Here is a 17,994-nt window from a genome sequence, read left to right as displayed (position 1 = left end):
GCATAGTCGGTCCCAGACCATGAATGTTAGAGGCTGGCACAGCACATAGGCATATAAAGAAAAGCAGTGGGATGTGAGACTGGAGAGATAGGAGAGAGACATGGATGTGGGATACTTTATGTACTGAGGGAGGGTTAAAATTGGGACACTCCTTGGAGACCTTGCAGACCCCATACTCTGCCCCCTCCCCACCCATGAGACAGGAGACACTAAACCTAGTACACAGAATTCCCTACAAGCCATATCCTACCCTAGAGAGTTTTCAGGGAGGCCTAGATTGGAAGGAGATGCTAATTGAGTCTGGGATAAACCCAATGCCACCTGGGAGCAGTGTGGCTGGGAATGCTCTCCTTCCTGCCTACAATTCCCAATGATGCCCATCAGCCTGGCCACCTCAGCCTCAAGCAACATGTCACATCCTGGGTGAGGTCACAGATGAGAATTAAGCATCCTCCCTTTCTACATCCCTTACCTGCCCACCTTCTGACTCCCTCATCCTTAAAAGCTGCAGCGCATGTCACACCCCAGGCCCCAGAAGAAGGAGGAAAGGAGACAGGAGCTTCCTGGGGGAGTCCTGGCTCTGGGCTTTGCCCTCCCCTCCCACAGGGCTGAGGCTGGTGATTAGCTGGGTTAATTATATCCAAGTCATTTCCGATTGGCACAAGCCCACCCACCCACAGAGCCTGCCCAGAGGCTTGCAGACCTGATCCTGGGTCAGGATGCCAGCTACCCAGGGAGGGATCCTGACCCTAGACATGGCCAAATGGAGGTGGTTGTTCTCCTTCCAGGACCTCCTTTTCTCCCCCTCTCCCCAAATTAGCTAGTTTCAACACTTCTTACCCCCATCCTCCTTTTCGCCTGTTCCCACACACACCCCTCTCCCTCCCTTCTCCCCCCAGGTTTGGAATGAAATCATGGGGCTCTGAGTTCCGCATGAGGCCCCGACATAAACACTCTGATTGGGGCTAATTATAAGGGCCAGGTTGGGAGGCTGGAGCCTTCAGAAAGCTTGGCTTTCAAACAAAGAGCGCAGGACTCAGCCCCCAGCCCAGGCCGGCTCCTCTCCAGATTTCATTAGGAATAAGGAGGGGGTCCGGGCCAAAGGCAGGCAGTCCTCTCTAAAGCTAATCCGTGGTCTGCGAGCTTCTTCCATGTCCCATCTTGTCCTTTTTCAGCTGCTGTAGCCTTAGCCCTTCCAGGTCTCACATGCCAGCACCTTCACAGATGGCTTGGGGGAGCCACAAGCCTTAAATGGAAGGCGGGGCTGCTGGGGAGGTGGCTTTGAGGCTGTGAGGCTGGGGATGGGGCAGAGCAGAGGAAGGGGGAGTGCAGGGGAAGCCAGCTGTGACAACCCCAGCCCTAATTAGCTAGTTTCAAAGCTGGCTGGAGAGAGGGCCCGCCTGCGTGTGTGCCCTGCTCATTCAGGCGGGTAAGACATTTCTGTCCTAATCAGAGAGAAGGGGGAAAACACTGCCCACCACCTCCCAGAGGAACCTCTGAACAGGACCCTGGGTCGGGTAGAGAAACTGGGAGCCAAGTAAATTATTCTATTAAAACCGCCAGTAACAATAAGTTAGAGAGAGCTGCACATCCTTTGATCCAGTGATTTCCACTTTCAGGAATTTACCCTAGGTAACTGGAAGAGTGCTGCAATTTCTTGAACTTCTACTATGTACTGGTGCTGTAACCTGCATCCTCTCATCTAATCTTCACCAGCACCTTGCTAGACAGGTATTGGGACTCAGGGCTGGCACTGTTTCATGCAAAAGTCTGTTCTTTCTAAATATTGTCTCCAACTTTTCCCCTTTGACAAAGTATTAAACATTCATTACACTCTGCTGCATCTTGGTAACTTGTTTCCTGCAAGAGACAGGATCAACTAGATCTGGGGCCCCAACATCCTCTTAGAGAGCTTTTTGGAATAATCCAGAAGTCAGCAGCTCTAGATTCCACTGATCTTACTCTTTAGGGTAGTTCAGAAGAATTTCATTTTGTAAAACTCTGGTGTCCTTTTCTGGGACTGACACTTAAGCTTACAGAATTAGTAAAGGAACCATTTTCAGGAGGGGAAGTCTGGAATGGGGGAGGAAAAGTAAAAATCTGACCAATCAGGGTTGGGAGTGTCTGCAACAGAAGTGCCCTGACCCTGGAGAAATAGCAGCATCACTCCTTTGTGAAAGGGGGGTGAGGGTGGGAAAGCTGGTAGAAAGCAGTTGAGGTCTGAGACAGGCCGCAGTGAAGGGCTCATGAGCCCCTGACCCCCGCCAGACAAAGTCTCGCTCATCCAGAGGATAGGACCAACCCATTTACAATTGGGTAAATTTTCCTGCCAGTAGGCAATCCAGAAATCTGCAAAAGCAGACTTCCTAGCTCATATTTTTAACCAGGTTTTCCAAACGAGGGAGTGGATATCCCTCTCCAGATGTGACAATGAGCTCAGATGGTTTACCTTTGCTGCAGGGCACTTTCTCCCCTAGTTCTGCACACCTTAGGCTATACTTCCCTCTCTCTAAGAGTCTTTTCATGAAACTAATGAGAGAAGCCCGGGAAAGAGGGCCCTACTACTTTCTGTCAGGTAGTTCAGCCCTAGGCTACCCCTTTGGGGAAAAGGAGGGCATCTAGAAGACAGGCCTATCCCTTCTAAAAGGGAATCAGCTTCTCTATCCTCCCCTACCGGCTCCCCAAAACCCTAGTTTTTCTGATTTCCCAGGTCCTCTTCCCCTAGGTTGGCAGGAGACTCTGAGGTTGAGAAAGAGAAACAATATGTACCAAAATTCCCTCTAGCCCCCCACTCAGGGAAGGAAAAGGTAACTGTTAAGTCCACATCTATCAGCCTGAGGGTTCATTGACATATGTACCCAAAACACAAAGAACTGGGATTCTGGGGGTTTACAGATTGGAGGGAGGAGGGGATGCTTTCCCCCAAATCTTCAACGGAGCCAGCACTCCTCTCCCCACTGGGCTCCATCCCAGCCTCTGGAATTTACACCCCCTCCTCTTTCCTTGCTCCAGCTTCACCACCATTTCCAGGAGAGGCACTCACACTTTGTAATTTAACTCTTTCCTGCAACCCTTGTGGGGTTCCTTGAGAATCTTGCAACAAATGGAGTATAAGGGGAGTGACACCTTGAAAACTGCTTCTTTGATAGAGAATCTCATGTTGAGATTTCACACACATCCTCATTTGAGAAAAAGCTACTTTTAACTTATGTAGGCTACAGCCACAAAAGCTACAGGGGAATATTATATATTTTGGGAAGGGGGCTCAGCTGAAATCCCCTGGCTTCATACAATTCCAAACAAAGCCCCACATACGACTTCAATTACCACCAAACATTTCCAGATCCCCTCCCCCAACATAAACTAACACAGGCAAACCCTTCCAAGCAGGGGTCCTAACTTAACTTTCTCCCTTGTCCCAAAGACAGCTAACAAAGGGTGGTAAGGCACCATTTTCCCCATCACTATTTAGCTTAAAAAAGCAAGGTTTGGGACAGGGAACCCCACCCCCAACCAAGTAGGTCAGGGGGAGAGGGGAGGAGGAGGTGTGGTTTGGTTAAACTAATAAAAAGTTACAACCCTGTTAAATACAATTAAAGGGCTAGATCTCTAGAAGATAATTAAATGCACTTTATTATTATGATTATTAGCTTTTAATTTGCACTATTATCAAGAAACAGGAGATGGTCAAAAATTGAATTATGTGGCATACTTGTTCCACTGCACCCCTTGGTTTTCAAATCAATCTGCTGGAATTAAGTCTAAAATATTCCAAATATTTGAAGAAAATGATGTGTATTGGAAACTGGAGTTCTCATACCAGTGTCAAAGATACTTTAAGAAAAGTCTTGAGTTTTATTTGTGGGGGGTAGGGGTAGATAAGAAACATCTGTTGTAAACATTCTATCCATCTTGTGATATAGAATGTCATGTAAACACTCAACCCCACCCCCACAGTCACAAAGAGTCTGCCCAGAGCCTTCTTCCAAAGCAAAGATACCCACCTTTCTCCCCCCCACCCCACCATTTTCTGGATAAGTTTGAAAAGAAACCAGTCTTTAGGCAAAGAAAAACTGAAAACCCCACCAGCCCATCTGTCCCTCCCTCTAGCCCAACCCATTTTTATTGCTTCTTTTAAACAAAATAACCCCAAAGGACAAAAACTCACACATAACACACAAACCACGCAGCAAACTGGTAACTTGTACTCCAGAGACTATATCTGGTTGGGGGCACCAGCCGCGAGCAGACTGCAAGTGAAGGAAGGGGAGAATCAAGGGCAATCCCTAACCCCAAAATTTGAGAAGAAATACTCAAAGACTAATGCTCCCCCTAAAAAGGGAGGCAGACGGGAGAGGCACTCAAAGTGGTAGTTGTGTGTTGGGGAGGGGGGATGTCTCAAAACACACTTCACAGAGCACTTTCTGCCCACTCAAAGCACAAAAAGAAAAGTGAGAGGAGAGAGCGTCCTGCTTGGAAAGGAGCCAGCCAGAGCCACGGAGGCCATTCCTCAATCTCCTCACTCGCCCCACCGCCCCACCAGCGTGTTTGGGTCTTTTTTTCGTGTTCATCTCCGTTGCGAGGTTCAAGACGGAGTAGAGGAGATGGAACAAGTGAGGAGGTAGTGGGGAAAGAGAAATAACCCCAAAAGAATCCAAGTCCTGTTCAAAAATACCCGACAGCTTCCAAAGGCCCGGCGTCAGTGAGAGGCTGCAAGTCAGGCTTCGGAAGTTGAATGTAACAAGCTCCGAACTCCTCAGGCCAGCAGCAGGCCCGCCCTGCCAACTCACGAAGAGCTCCAGCCCAAGTAGGGGGTGTTTCAAAGGGCCACTAAAGAAGAGGACCCCCTCCACTCCCCTTCACCCCTTCCCTGGGCCCTGGCGCCCCTCACTGCCTTTTTCTTCCCCCTTTTTTTCTCTTAAATAGAAAATATATCATTAAATTTACAAAGACTATTTACAGTTTTAATTACAAACCTGGTGGGGGTGTTGGGCAGAGTTCTTTTTAAAAAGCAACCTAAAAAATAAATGGTTTTGACTGTTCTTTATTTAAAAAAATAAAAATAAGGAGTCTGTAAGGAGCGAGTCCCCCAACGGGGACGGGGGAAAAGCGCGGCGTGGGCGAGGGGTTGGGGGTCCCGCACGAGGCGCGCGGGCGCCCCCTCACACGGTGGTCTCGCCGTGTCGGCTGTTGGTGAGGCGGGTGTAGAACTTCCTCCACGAGTGCAGCGTCTTGCCGGACCAGATCCAGAAGCCTGACGTGATGCCCACGATGAGTGTCATGAGGTATTTGATCATGTAGACTGTGAAGTCGGGCGACATGCGCGGCGTGTAGTGCGCGGGGCACGGGATGGCCAGGCTCTTGCAGTGCTGGCTCACCCACGAGCGCTCCCAGTGCTCGCGGAAGGCCTGCTCGTAGAAGTAGCAGGCGATGACGATCGTGGCGGGCACCGTGTAGAGCACCGAGAAGACGCCGATGCGCACCATGAGCCGCTCCAGCTTCTCCGTCTTGGTGCCGTCGTGCTTCATGATGGTGCGGATGCGGAAGAGCGACACGAACCCGGCCAGGAGGAAGGACGTGCCTATGAACAGGTACACGAAGAGCGGCGCCAGCACAAAGCCCCGCAGCGGGTCCAGGCTGTTGAGGCCCACGAAGCACACGCCGCTCAGCAGGTCGCCGTCAATCTGGCCCATGGCCAGGATGGTGATGGTCTTGACCGCGGGCACGGCCCACGCGGCCAGATGGAAGTACTGTGAGTTGGCCTCGATGGCCTCGTGACCCCACTTCATGCCCGCCGCCAGGAACCAGGTGAGCGACAGGATGACCCACCAGATGGAGCTGGCCATGCTGAAGAAGTAGAGCATCATGAAGAGGATGGTACAGCCCTCCTTCTTGGTGCCCTGGACCACGGTGCGGTAGCCGTCCTCCGAGAAGCGCTCGTTGCACACCACACGCTCCTGCAGCACGAAGCCGGCGATGTAGGCCACCGACACCATGGTGTAGCAGCCGGAGAGGAAAATGATGGGCCGCTCGGGGTAGCGGAAGCGCTGCATGTCCACCAGGTAAGTGGTGACAGTGAAGAAGGTGGAGGCGCAGCACAGCACCGACCAGGTGAGGATCCAGAGGCGCGCGAAGCGCGTCTCCTCCTGGGAGAAAAACATGGAGCCGTCCGGCCGCGCCGGCTCGCAGGGCGCTGCACAGTCGCGCTCGCCGAGAAATTTGTAACTGAGATAGGACGGCACCTTGAGGACGCGGGGACAGTGGAAAGGGTGCTCCAGGGTGGCGTAACGCGGAGGCGAACCGCCGCCGCCCGGGCCGCCCGGGTGCCCCCAGCACCCGGCTGCAGGCCCGGGGGCGGCGCGGTGGTGAGCAGCGCGGGCGCGCCGTCCTCGGAGTGGTTCTGGCCCACGCAGATCTGCTCCGCGCCGTGGCGCGGGAAGTGCTCGCAGCGCAGGCGCTCGGGCCACTGGAAACCGAACTTGTTCATGAGCGCCTCGCAGCCCTGGCGCGCGCGCTCGCAGATGGAGCGGCACGGCGGGATGGCCTGCTCCAGCACGGTGCACACGGGCGCGTACATGGAGCACAGAAAGAAGCGCAGTTCGGGCGAGCACTGCACCTTTACCAGCGGGTAGAACTGGTGCACCTCCAGGCCCGCGTCCTCCTGATTCGTGTGGCCCAAAAGGTTGGGCATGATGGTCTGGTTGTAGGCGATGTCCGTGCACAGCGGGATGGAGATGGGCTGGCAGAAGCCGTGGTCCGGGATGGAGATGCCCTTCTCCCCGTGGAACTGGGCTGGCCCGGCGGCGGGCAGCAGCAGCAGCGGCAGCAGCAGGCGGGGCAGGGCGCTGCGGGGCCGCATGCTGGCCGCCGCCCCCCACCCGACCTCCGGGCGCCCCCCCGCCCCCGCCCCCAGCCCCAAGACCGCGCGCCTTCCCCGCCGCCGCCTGGTTGCGGCCGCCGCCTCCCGCGCCTCTTTGCAAACTTTGCTCGCGGCCGCAGAGTTGGGGAGGCCGGGCGGGGGGGCGGCGCGCCTGCCCGCTAGCTCGCCGGGGTCCGACTGAGCCGCCCGAGACGCCGCGCTCCGCCGGCCCCCGCGCGCCTGCCTCCTCCTCCTCGCGCCTCTCCCCTCCCCGCCCGGCCCAGCGACTCCTTTGTGCCTTCCTCCAGGCCTCACCCCGGCCTCGCCGATCCCAATTAGTCGGTTTCAAGGGGGCCCCCACCGGTGGCCCCGCCCTGTCCTCAGCCCCCCAAAAAAAAGGGATCCTTGAAACCGCCCCGTCGAGCTCTAAGCACCAGCCCAAAATGTGCTCCCGGCCAATCAGATTTGAACCCGAGGACCAGCCCGGAGGGCGGGATTGGTCGGCCACTGCATAATGAGATCAGAAACCAGATGCCAACAAAACTTTCCCCCCCACCCCGTTTTGCTTTTTAAAGAGACAAGCTACGACTACCGCGAGGGCTGCCGGCCCCGCGCGGGGTTGCTCCGGAGTCGAGGCGGCGGGGTCCCGAGACACTCATTCCCCAGGCCCGCGGGGGACCCGCACCGCCCCGCTCTGCCCCCCCCCGCTTCTTCCGGGGCCAGGGCGCGCTCCCCGGTAGGGGCTCTTTAAATCTTTGCCGACGCCGCTGCTCCTGGAGCCCCACCTATTTCAATCCAATTTTTCAGACCAAGTGAAAAACCTCAAGTTTAAATATACTTTAAAAGGGACTTGAAAATTAAGTGCGCGGAGACTCCTCGCAGCCTCTTTTCATGAAGCCCGAACAGAAGTTTTCCTTCTCCGGGTGTAGACCCTTGGGAGCTTGCCTCGCCCCTCCCCCTGCACACCCTTAAATAACCCTCTGGAAAAAGGAAAGCCTGTCACTTTAAGAGGCTCTTAAAGGGGCCTGGACTCCGGGGCGTAATTGCCCCGTAGCGAGCACAAAGAAGCCCATTATGGTTCTTTGTGTTCGGTGGCACCTCAAAGTGAGAAAACTCAGGAACTCGGAGGCCCGGAGCTGGAGGGTTGGGGCAGTGGTGCGAGGGGGCGAGGTGAAGGACAATGGTCTGGAGCTGCGGCTTCTCCCTCCTCCTTCTTCCGAGGCAAATCTTAATTATGCAAAGTAAAGTTTAGTTGCCATAACGAGGAGGTCTTAATCGAAGGTTAATGGTGGGGGGTGGGGGGATGCCGGGCAGCTTGAGTGAAGAGGTGACTTTCTTACGCCGTTTGGGGGAATTTTCCTCCTCTCCCCACCTCTCCCTCCACCCCCTAAACGCTTTCAGATATGGTCTCCTGGGAGAGAGGGGAGTTTTATCCAAACCTTATGTGATTCCACACCAGAAAAGGGTAGTGTGGGGCGAGGGGGAACTAGGGAGGCAAGGATGAGGCTGGAGGCTTGGAGTGGTTAATCTCCCACCACCACCCGACTCTCACCTGGTCAGGGGCGCGTGGCCAGGCCAGCAGGGTTCCTGCTAGTTTAGAAAGCTTTTCCCGTTTTGTTTTGTTTTGTTTTTCTTTACTTCTAGGATTTTAAATGGGGGAGGGGTGGGAGTAGAAGGGAAATTTGCATGTAAATCCCTGGGTCATAGTCCTGGATGATGGATCAATTATTTCTATTGTCTCTCAGGAGTGAAGGGGGAACACACACACACACAAAAAAAAAAAAAAAAAAAAGAAAGAAAGAAAGAAAGAAAGAAAATTGAATTTAGAAAACCTCTTTGAAAAAAAAAAAAAAAAAAAAAGAAAACCTCTTTGCCTGTCTGTATGGACCAAATCCTCCGGCCCAGGGAACTGTTTCCTCCTCCAATCTAGAAAAGGATTGCTTTCAAGCAAAACCCAAGACATTTGAAAGAAGGAAGGGGTCAGCAGAAGACAGTTCTCAATAGATACGTATAACAGATCAGGGTGTGACAGGAATCTATTTTTTCCCCTCATTGATGATATAAAAATTTTTAGATTCTTCACAATCTGAAAATGCTCTCTCTGGTATCTTGGGGAAGTTGCCTTTTACCACGTGAGGAAAAACATTTTCCTTCGAAATCATTCTATTCCATTTCCATTCCACTGGTAAACCCCTATCCCATCCCTTCCCCCCACCCCCAGCAGGGTGCTCTCCTGGTTGTGGGGCCCAAATGAAAGCTGAGGTGCTGCTATTTCAGCTCTCCCCTCCTACTGTACCTCCAGGGCATCATTAAGAGTTGGTCCCAGGCCTCAGGGCTGAGTGGTAAAAACAGAAAAGAGTAAGATGGGCTCCTAACCCCACCCCCGACTTAGGGAGCACCCCCCCCACACTGATAGGAAACGCAAAGCAAATCTCCGATTGAAACACAGCGTCTTCAATTTCCTTCCATGACAAAACCATTTTCCTGCTCTAGGGCCAGACGTGAGTGACCGTTATCCCTTCCTCAGCCACCTCCAAGGCAGAGAGGGAGCTGGAACTGGCTAAAAATTATTAAAACATTAAAACACGTTCTTTCACTCACTCAGTCATCCTTTCATTTCTTCGGACACATTTTTTATTTAGTCTTCTGATTTCAAACCACTGTAGCAGGTGTTCTAGGAACATGGAGTGAACTGGCAGCATCCCTGCCCTTCAAGAGTCTAAGGTGTCACCAAAGAAAAGTGGCTTCAAAGATCTTACATTGTGGTCCTCCCTGGTAGCGCAAGGGGTTAAGACACAACCTATGAAGCTGTCCCCAGCCACTGCAGCATGAATTCGATCCCTGGCCAGGGATCTACTCACATGGCACAGCAGACCTCTCCTGACTCACCAGCCTCTCCCCTCAGCAATATATTTCAGTTAATCTGCCTGTTCTGCTCCCCACTCTGTTTCTAGTGAATCCTCTCACCCCCTGGCCCCAGCACCTCTGGCCTGTGCCCCAGATCTTGTATGCATAAATAAAAATAAATCTTTTTTTAAAAATCTTACATTGAGCATGTTTGCATGAAATAAGAAATCATAATCAAAATAACTACAGCCCTGGTTACTCTTACTTTCATGTGAGGGACCTGTGTGAACATGACCAGAGCCTGTGTCTCCACATGGCAGGCCTATCTGCCTTCCCACCACAGGAGACCCATAACTGAAGGCAGAGAACAGGTTCTTTCAGTTTAAAAGCTTCAGGATGTCATTTGATAGAACACCTAGTTTTGAGTTTTCTTTTAAATTACTTTGAATATTGACTTGCACCTGATCCCTGACTGAAACACTAGCTGTGTGGCCTTGGGAGGGTCCCTTTGTAACCTAGTTCAGTTCCTTCTCCGGGTGGGTATCTGGGCCCAGTAAAGGACACTGCCCTAATAGAATGCACAAAGGACAAGTACTTGTTTGCTCGTGACAAGAACAAGAGACAGTGAAGGAAACTGTCTCAAAGAGGGGACAGAGAGATAAAGTTACACAGTCTCCTTTTTTTTTTTTTTTTAGTATATGTGCTGCCGAAGCAAACGCTCCTTTTTTTTTTTTTTAAGATTTATTTATTTATGCATACAAGAACTGAGGTGTGAGGTGTAAGACAGAGGTGTGGGGTATGTGTGAGAGGATTCACCAGAGATAGTGGGGAGCAGAACAGGCAGATCCACTGAAATACACTGCTGAGGGAGCAGTGGGCCAGGCAGGAGAGGTCTGCTGTGACAGCCTGATAGGGCTGGGTCTTTAACCCCTGCGCCACCAGGGAGGCTCCTACACAGTGTTCATTAATGCAGGAGGGGGTCTTTAGGCATTTGTCCGGTCCCCCGCTGGCATCTTCTACTCCTTTAGCCTCCAGCCACCCCGAGGTCTTCAAAAACTACCTTTTTTTTTTAAAGATTTATTTATTTTTATACAAGAGCTGGGGTACAGGCCGGAGGCGCGGGAGGGTGAGAGGATTCACCAGAGACAGAGTGGGGAACAGAACAGGCAGAAGACCGAAATCCACTGCTGAGGGGAGCAGTGGGTGAGACAGGAGAGGTCTGCGGTGCCATGTGGGATTCTCACTGGCCAGCCGGGATCGAACCCATACTGCAGAGGTTGCGGACAGCTTCACAGTGCTGCGCTCAACCCGCTGCGCCACCGTGGAGGCCCCAAAAAACATACCTTTATGGAAACAAAAAAGCTCATCCTATACCTGATTGTTAGCTCATCTAGGTTTTATTTATGGGCACATTTATTTATGTGTCCAAGGGGACCTGTGCCTGGTGACCTGGACCAACAGGGAACATTTCTGACATGTTATTACTTTGAGCTCACAACTTCACTTCTTCAAGCCATACTTTCTCCATCTGTAAAGTGGGAATAAACCAACAGACTTAAAATGTGAAAGTTGGCGGGGAGGCCTCCCTGATGGTGCAAGGGGTTAGATTTCAGCAGTATGAAGCTATCTGCAGCCACTGCAGCATGAGTTTGATTCCAGGCCAGGGAGCAGACCTCTCCTGTCTTGCCCGCCGCTCCCCTCAGTGGTGTATTTCAGTAGATCTGTCTGTTCTGCTCCTCACTCTGTCTCTGGTGAATCCTCTTTCTCTCTCTCTCTCTCTCTCTCTCTCTCACACACACACACACACACACACACACACACACACACACACACACCCAGCACCCCTGGACTACACCCCAGTTCTTGTATGTATAAATAAATAAATCTTTGAAAAAATAAATAAGCAGGGACCTTAAATATGGTGCACACACTGTCTGGGCTCCAGGAGATGTGGACGCACAGGAGGATTTAGGGAAGTGGTCACACTTAAGTTCTAGATAGTACATTTGGACAGTTGTGAGAGCATGAAATACCAGTTTTGATCTAGGGATACCAGTTAAGAGCAGATTGCTAAGGATCAGGCAGTTGGTGAGGCATGAACTGAGCTGTGGTCATGTAGATGGAGAAGAGAGAAAGGGAGGAGGTTTCTGATCTCAATTCCTTGAGGTCACTAACCAGGCCTGGAAATGCAGGGACGGGGCAGATAATGAGACTGTCAAGCCAGGCTGAGCCTATGTACATGCAAGGGAAGATGGCTAGAAAAAAAACAATTCTAACCCAGCGCCCAGGGGTTCAGGGCTAGATTTAGACCTGGGATCATTAGCCTATGATTGGAACTAGCAGAGTGACTAGGGTCATCTAGGGAAGGTGGTTGGGTGGGAAAATCAAAGCTTTGGGGATGCCAACATTTAGGGATCATGGGGCTAAGGGGAAGGAGTGGTGAGGCCAGGAGAGAATGTTAGAAGGCTTGTTTCCCTCATGTCAGGAAAACTGGGGTCTGGGAGCCTCAAGTCAGATTTTTACTTACTTGGTTCTCTTGTGAGATTTAAAAGAGATAATGATTTAAAAGTGATAACATCATCAACCTGATGATGCTAAAAGCTTGGTGAATGACAGCTATTATTTTTAGCTAACAAATTATTGAGTACTCGCTGCTTATATACAAAGTCTGCAGACCCTGAGGCTCTAACTTCACAGAGCTTACAGCCCAAAGCGCTATAGTCTGCCTGTGAGCTGGGCTGCTGTCTGTCCCTGAGGAGCATTTCTGGTTGGTCTTGGGCTGTGCTGGGAGTCCTCTTCTGCCCCCTACAATGCCAATGCCGCATTCCCCCCAAATCCTGGGGTGCTACTGTCAATCATCTCTCAGTTTACAAAGCTGAGTAATTGAGGGCTCGTGATAGGCAGTCCACAGTCCACTCTGTGGGGTGGTCTCAGCATAAATCCCATCTTGACAGGAGAGGAAGGTACTTGGTCAAGGACACAGAATTTGTTCGCTGCGGCCAGGCCTCACCCCCACCTGCTAAGTGGCTGAGTTGAGTCATTTTTCCTCCTTTCGCGTGACTCCCTCATATAAGGGGATCATGAAAAGATGTACTGATACTTCCTTTGGATGCAGGGGCTAGGAGGATAATATGTTGGATCATGGAAACTGGCCTTGCTTGATGCCACCTGGACCAGTGTCCAGATAAGCACAATGACAGCCAATCAACAGGACCCAATGCACTACACTGAGGCTCAGGAGAGGCACAAGGAACTTTTCTCGCATCAGGAAAACTGGGGGGTTCAACCCAGAACTGCCCCCTCTTCCACAAAAATCCTCCTGTCTCTGGTCTTTCATTTTGCCATGGGAAAAATCTCCTTTCCTGAGTTAGAGCCCCTTCCTTCCAGAGAAATCCTCTGCCCCCTGTGCAGGGTCAGGGTGGTAAGGTGATTCTCCAGGGAATCCTTTCTTTGCCAACAGGCCCACAGCCCTAGGGGTCCTCTCTTTGTTTCCTCCACCCTGGGTTTTTCTTCCCTCCCAAGCACTGACCGAGTTCTCCACCCTAAAAGTGAAGAAGGGGGAGGAGGGAGGTAGAGACCATAATTTCTGAGACTGAGATCCGCCAACCTTCTATTCTCCAAGCAGAGATTCTCTGCTCTCAATGGGGTAGGCCCCCGACGCTTTTTGGAAAACAGGTTGAAGTCTTCAGAGAATCTAGTTGGTTGTCCCCTCCCCCAGCCCACAGATGCCCTTCTTTCCTCTCCCCCTCAGCCTGGCCACCGAGACCTGGAGCCCACCCAGAGGGACCACCAAATCCCCTCTTCCTGAAAGCCACCTCCATTTAACTCTGGGGGAGCAGGCCCTCAGGAATGGGCTGCAGACTAATCAGGTCTAGGGTTTCTGAAGCCCTCACTGTAGGTCCCCTTCGTGCACTTCACCCCAACCCCTTGCTAAGCTCCAAGGCTGCATCTGGCTCTGGGGACTGCGGGGGAGGGGACTTGGCAGAGGGCAGCTGTTATCTGTCCAGCACCCTTCCCCAAGGTCTCTGGATGGCAGAATGGGCCATAAAAGGATTAAGCAGATAGAACAAATGATCTATTAATTAAGGACTTTAATGAGCCTCGGCCAAACAAGGTGTGGACTGTTCAAAACAAACTGGGGAAAACAGAGCCGAAAAATCAGCGCTGAGTTGGTCATTGAGGTTCTTGGGGTGATTCTGCCTTGGTGGCCCAGGGGAAAAAAAGTCCCTGGGAATGAATGAGTCAGATATTTTGGCTTCTGAAAACTTCTAGCACCTAATGCCAAGAGGAGAGGAGCAGGAGAGTCGGAATCACAGACTCGGGGATGTAGAGTGGCCCTTAGGGTGATGGGTATGGGGGTGGGGGCTCCTTTGAAGATTTGCTTCCCTTGGACCCCTCAGAGGGGCTCCCCTCTATTTGTGGCTACACCCCATCTCCTGACTTGTTCTTTTTATTGCTCTCCCCTCCCCTCCCCTCCCCTCCCCTTCCTTCCCTTCCCCACCCTACCCCTCCCCTCCCCTCCCCTCCCTTCCCCTCCTCTCCCCTGCTCTCCCCTCCCTCTCCTCATCTCTCCTCTCCTTCCTTCCTCCCTCCTTCCTTCCCTCCCTCTTTTCTTCTTCCTTTAGTTCCCTTCTTTCTTTCCACTCTCCCTTGCCCCCTTCCCTTCTCCCAGAATTTCTCTCCTTTCCCTCCAGGCTGAGCCACCTCACCCCCTCCCCTTTCTCTTTCCTGTAACTTAAGCTGTTGTTGGGAGTTGGAGGAGCTGGGCTGGTTTGAAAGGAGGCCCACTGCTTTTCAGGGAGGAATTGAAACCATGGAGCTGGGGTGAGGGGAGCAGAGGGGGAGGGGCGACTGGAGAAATCAAAGCGGCTGCAGCTCCATCTGGGAAACCAACTTTGATTTACTAGCAAGGACCTGGCTCTCCAACACCCGACCCCAGCCCTGCCCGCTCCCCCTCCTCCCCTGGACTTTGCTTTGTGGTGCTAACTGAGGAGTGGGTGCTCCCCACCCTGAACGCCTCTTCTTATTCGGGGAGAACCAGCCCAGAAGAGCAAGGAGCCGGGCCCAGAGACCCTGGCTAAGTTGGATGACAGATGCTTCTTCAGGGTTCCCCAGTGACAGGAGCTGGCTGTGGGAGGGGACCCCTGAGAAGGAGGAAAGCCCCTTGGTCCTGGCAGCCTGGTCACTCGGCCTCCTCGGCCTGCTCCAGCTTGGTGCTTCACCCTCCCCAGAGATGTGAGGGGAGGGGCCAGCACTTTTCAGTCTCTCCGTGGCCTCTCCTTCAGGACGGTGGTGGGAGGGGGGGGCTGGAGGCCAAAGTGGGAGTGGGGCAGTAAGAGCCAAGAAAATGACTGAGAAAGAAAAGGAAAATCTATTTTAATAGATCGTTTTGTGTTGAAATTCTGTGATTTGTTTTGTGTTGAAATTCTGTGTGCTCTGTGGACAACATCTGGGGCTGCAGTGTTTTTGGGGACTCAAGGGCATGCTGGATGACTGTGCCACCTCTCCCTTCCTCTCTATCCCCTTTGTTTCATCTTGCCCCTTGTTTATCCAGTCCTCACACTCCTCAAAGTTTAAGGTGCCCTCTAAGGGAACCTCTACAGGTCCCCAGGGCGTCCTGACTGCCAGGTCAGACTGGGAACTGAGAAAAATCAAACACAAATACTTGTGCATGCGGTTGACTACCTGGTCCACCTCGGTATGTGTGGCACATGTTAAATCCCTGGGCTCCTGGGTTCCAGACAGCCCCGTTCCCCTGCACCCCCACCTCATTAGTATTTTTCAGGATTCAAGTATCTAATCTTCCTGAAAATTGCTATCAGGAGGGAGACAAAAAAGCTATATCAGCACATGGTCCCCACAACTCCAGCCTTTTCAGAGCTGACCACCCCAGGTGGGATTGTCCTGCCCCAAGTCAGTATTCCTGGAAGTCTAGAGTCCAAGTGTATCAGAATCATGGATTCAGGGGCACTGGAGCAGGGTTCACCTGGTAGGAACACCAGTCCTGGGCGCTCCCAAATATGGGATTTATAATCCCCAGGTGATTCTTACGCATGCTCTAGAGTTCTCTGCTTCCCAGACAGTCCCACTAGCTTCAAAGCCCTGGTAAAAGATTTATTTATTTATTTATTTATACAAGCACTGGGTATAGTCAGAAGCGCGGGAGGGTGAGAGAATTCACCAGAGCCAGCATGGAGAGCAGACCAGGCAGACTGACAAAGTACACTGCTGAGGGGAGCAGCGGGTGGCAGGAGAGGTCTGCACACCATGTGGGACCCTCGCCAGGTGGCCGGGGATCGAACTGGCCCTGCAGAGGTTGCGGGCAGCTTCACAACCCAGCGCTCAACCACTGTGCCACCGGGGAGGCCTTCAAAGCCCTGGTTAATCTGGGCAGCTGTCCATTCCTGTTCTGTGCCCCCTCCAAACTCATCTAGCCACCCTTCCAAATCTACTGCCAGCATTACCTCCCCCACAGTTGCCCCATTGTGGTAGACCAGATGAACTGACCACCAGCATCCATTCCCACTTCCTCCTAGGTGCCTTCCTATACTGCTGGAAAAGTTGGAAAGCCCAAGCTCTCATCTCCCAGCCTCCCTCGCAGCTGGAGTTCTGGATGCAAAATGCAGTCATTTGAAACTTGGAAGGAAAACCTGAGGCCTTCTTCCTGCTGCTGTAGCTATTTCTGCAGGTAACGTTGTGGAGATGGGTTTTCCTGCAACACCGCCCCGTGTCCAGTCTCTTGATTCTCCCCACCTGATTGTGGCAGAGGCAGAAGCTTCTACCGGAGGATTGTTTCTGTGAGTTCATCATAAAGCTTGCTCCTCTAGTTCATCCAACAATTTTGCAAGCACTGAATTCCCTGTTGTCTTAGTCCGCTCCAACTGATATAACAAAATGTAGACCAAGTAGTTTCAACAACAGAAATTTATTGTCTTAGTTCTGAAGGCTGGAGTCCAAGATCAATGAGGCAGCATGGTTGGGTTCTGTTGGGAACTCACTTCCTGACCCGTAGGCAGCTGCTTTCCCATGGCACCTGCAGCATGGCCTTTTCTTGGTGTATGTGTGTGTGCAGAAAAAGCAAGGAATCTTGGGGCCTCCCTTGTGGCATAAGGGTTAAGTCTCAGAGCCATCACCACCACAGCCTGAGTTCAATCCCCGGCCAGGGAGCTGACCCACATGGTGTAGCAGACCTCTCTTGTCTCACTGGCTGCTCCCCTCAGCAGTGTATTTCAGTAGATTTGCCTGTTCTGCTCCCCACTTTGTCTCTGGTGAATCCTCTCATGGCCCCCTTCCTCCCCCCACCTCCCCATGCCTCTGGCCTATACCCCAATTCTTCTATGCATAAACAAACAAACAAATCTTTAAAAAAAGAAAAAGAAGAGTTTCTTTTCCTCCACTTATAAAGTCACCAATCCCATTGGACTTGGACTCCACCCTCTGACCTCATTTAACCTTAATTACCTCCTAAAAGCCTTATTTTTTTTGGTGGGACCCTCGCGGGTGGCCGGGGAACGAACCGGTGCAGCAGAGGCTGCAGGCAGCCCAGTGCTCAACCGCTGCACCACCAGGGGAGGCCCCTCCTAAAAGCCTTATTGCCTGATACATTCATATTGGGGGTGAGAGCTTCAACATCTGAATTTGGGGGGTGGGGACACAATTCAGTCCACAGCACCTGCATCAAATAGGCTTCTGCATAAAGTGTCTAGAATGTTTTCTATTTCTTTTTAAAGATTTTTTTATTTATTTGTGCACACAAGAGCTGGGGTGTAGGCCAGAGGTGTGGGGGATGATGGGGGTGAGAGGATTAACCAGAGACAGAGTGGGGAGCAAAACAGGCAAATTTACTGAAATACATTGTTGAGGAGAGCAGTGGGCAAGACAGGAGAGGTCTGCTGCGCCATATGGGTTGCTCCCTGGCCAGGGATCAAACTCATGTTGCAGTGGCTGCTGATACATTCATAGTGCTACAACTTAACCCCTTGCACCACCAGGGAGGCCCTGTTTTTCTTATCTTGCACTGAATCCTGATTTTACTCCTGAACCAGCCAGAGAAGAACATTTGGTACTTTCATGCTCTTCCTTGCCCCTCTGGGCCTCTTCTAGAATGCCCTTCCCACACCAAAAATCCTTTGAAGGCCCTGACTCTGTGGTGCTCCCCTCATACCAGTCCTTTATTCCTGTCCCTGGGTCTATGCTTATTGGATGACCTCTAGCAGTTGCTGTATGTTATTTATACATGTTTAACTGTCCTCCACTCTCAAAAAAGTTGAGGATGTATTTTAGTTTTT

General features: G+C 51.9%; 1 protein-coding gene across 1 annotated transcript; it reads right to left on the bottom strand.

Moving 5' to 3' along the window:
* Positions 1 to 890: 890 nt before the first annotated feature.
* Positions 891 to 6,859, bottom strand: FZD2 (frizzled class receptor 2). Its single transcript, XM_037492642.2, is given in 2 exon segments — positions 891 to 6,325; positions 6,328 to 6,859. Coding segments are annotated over 2 exon segments (1,695 nt in total). The 3' UTR covers positions 891 to 5,162.
* Between the last annotated feature and the right edge of the window lie 11,135 nt (positions 6,860 to 17,994).

Source organism: Talpa occidentalis, unplaced genomic scaffold, assembly GCF_014898055.3.
Source record: "Talpa occidentalis isolate TD23 unplaced genomic scaffold, MPIMG_talOcc4v2.1 talOcc4.7, whole genome shotgun sequence".
Taxonomy (NCBI): domain Eukaryota; kingdom Metazoa; phylum Chordata; class Mammalia; order Eulipotyphla; family Talpidae; genus Talpa; species Talpa occidentalis.
Note: the sequence above shows the minus strand (reverse complement) of the source record. Positions and strands in the feature narration are given on the sequence as shown.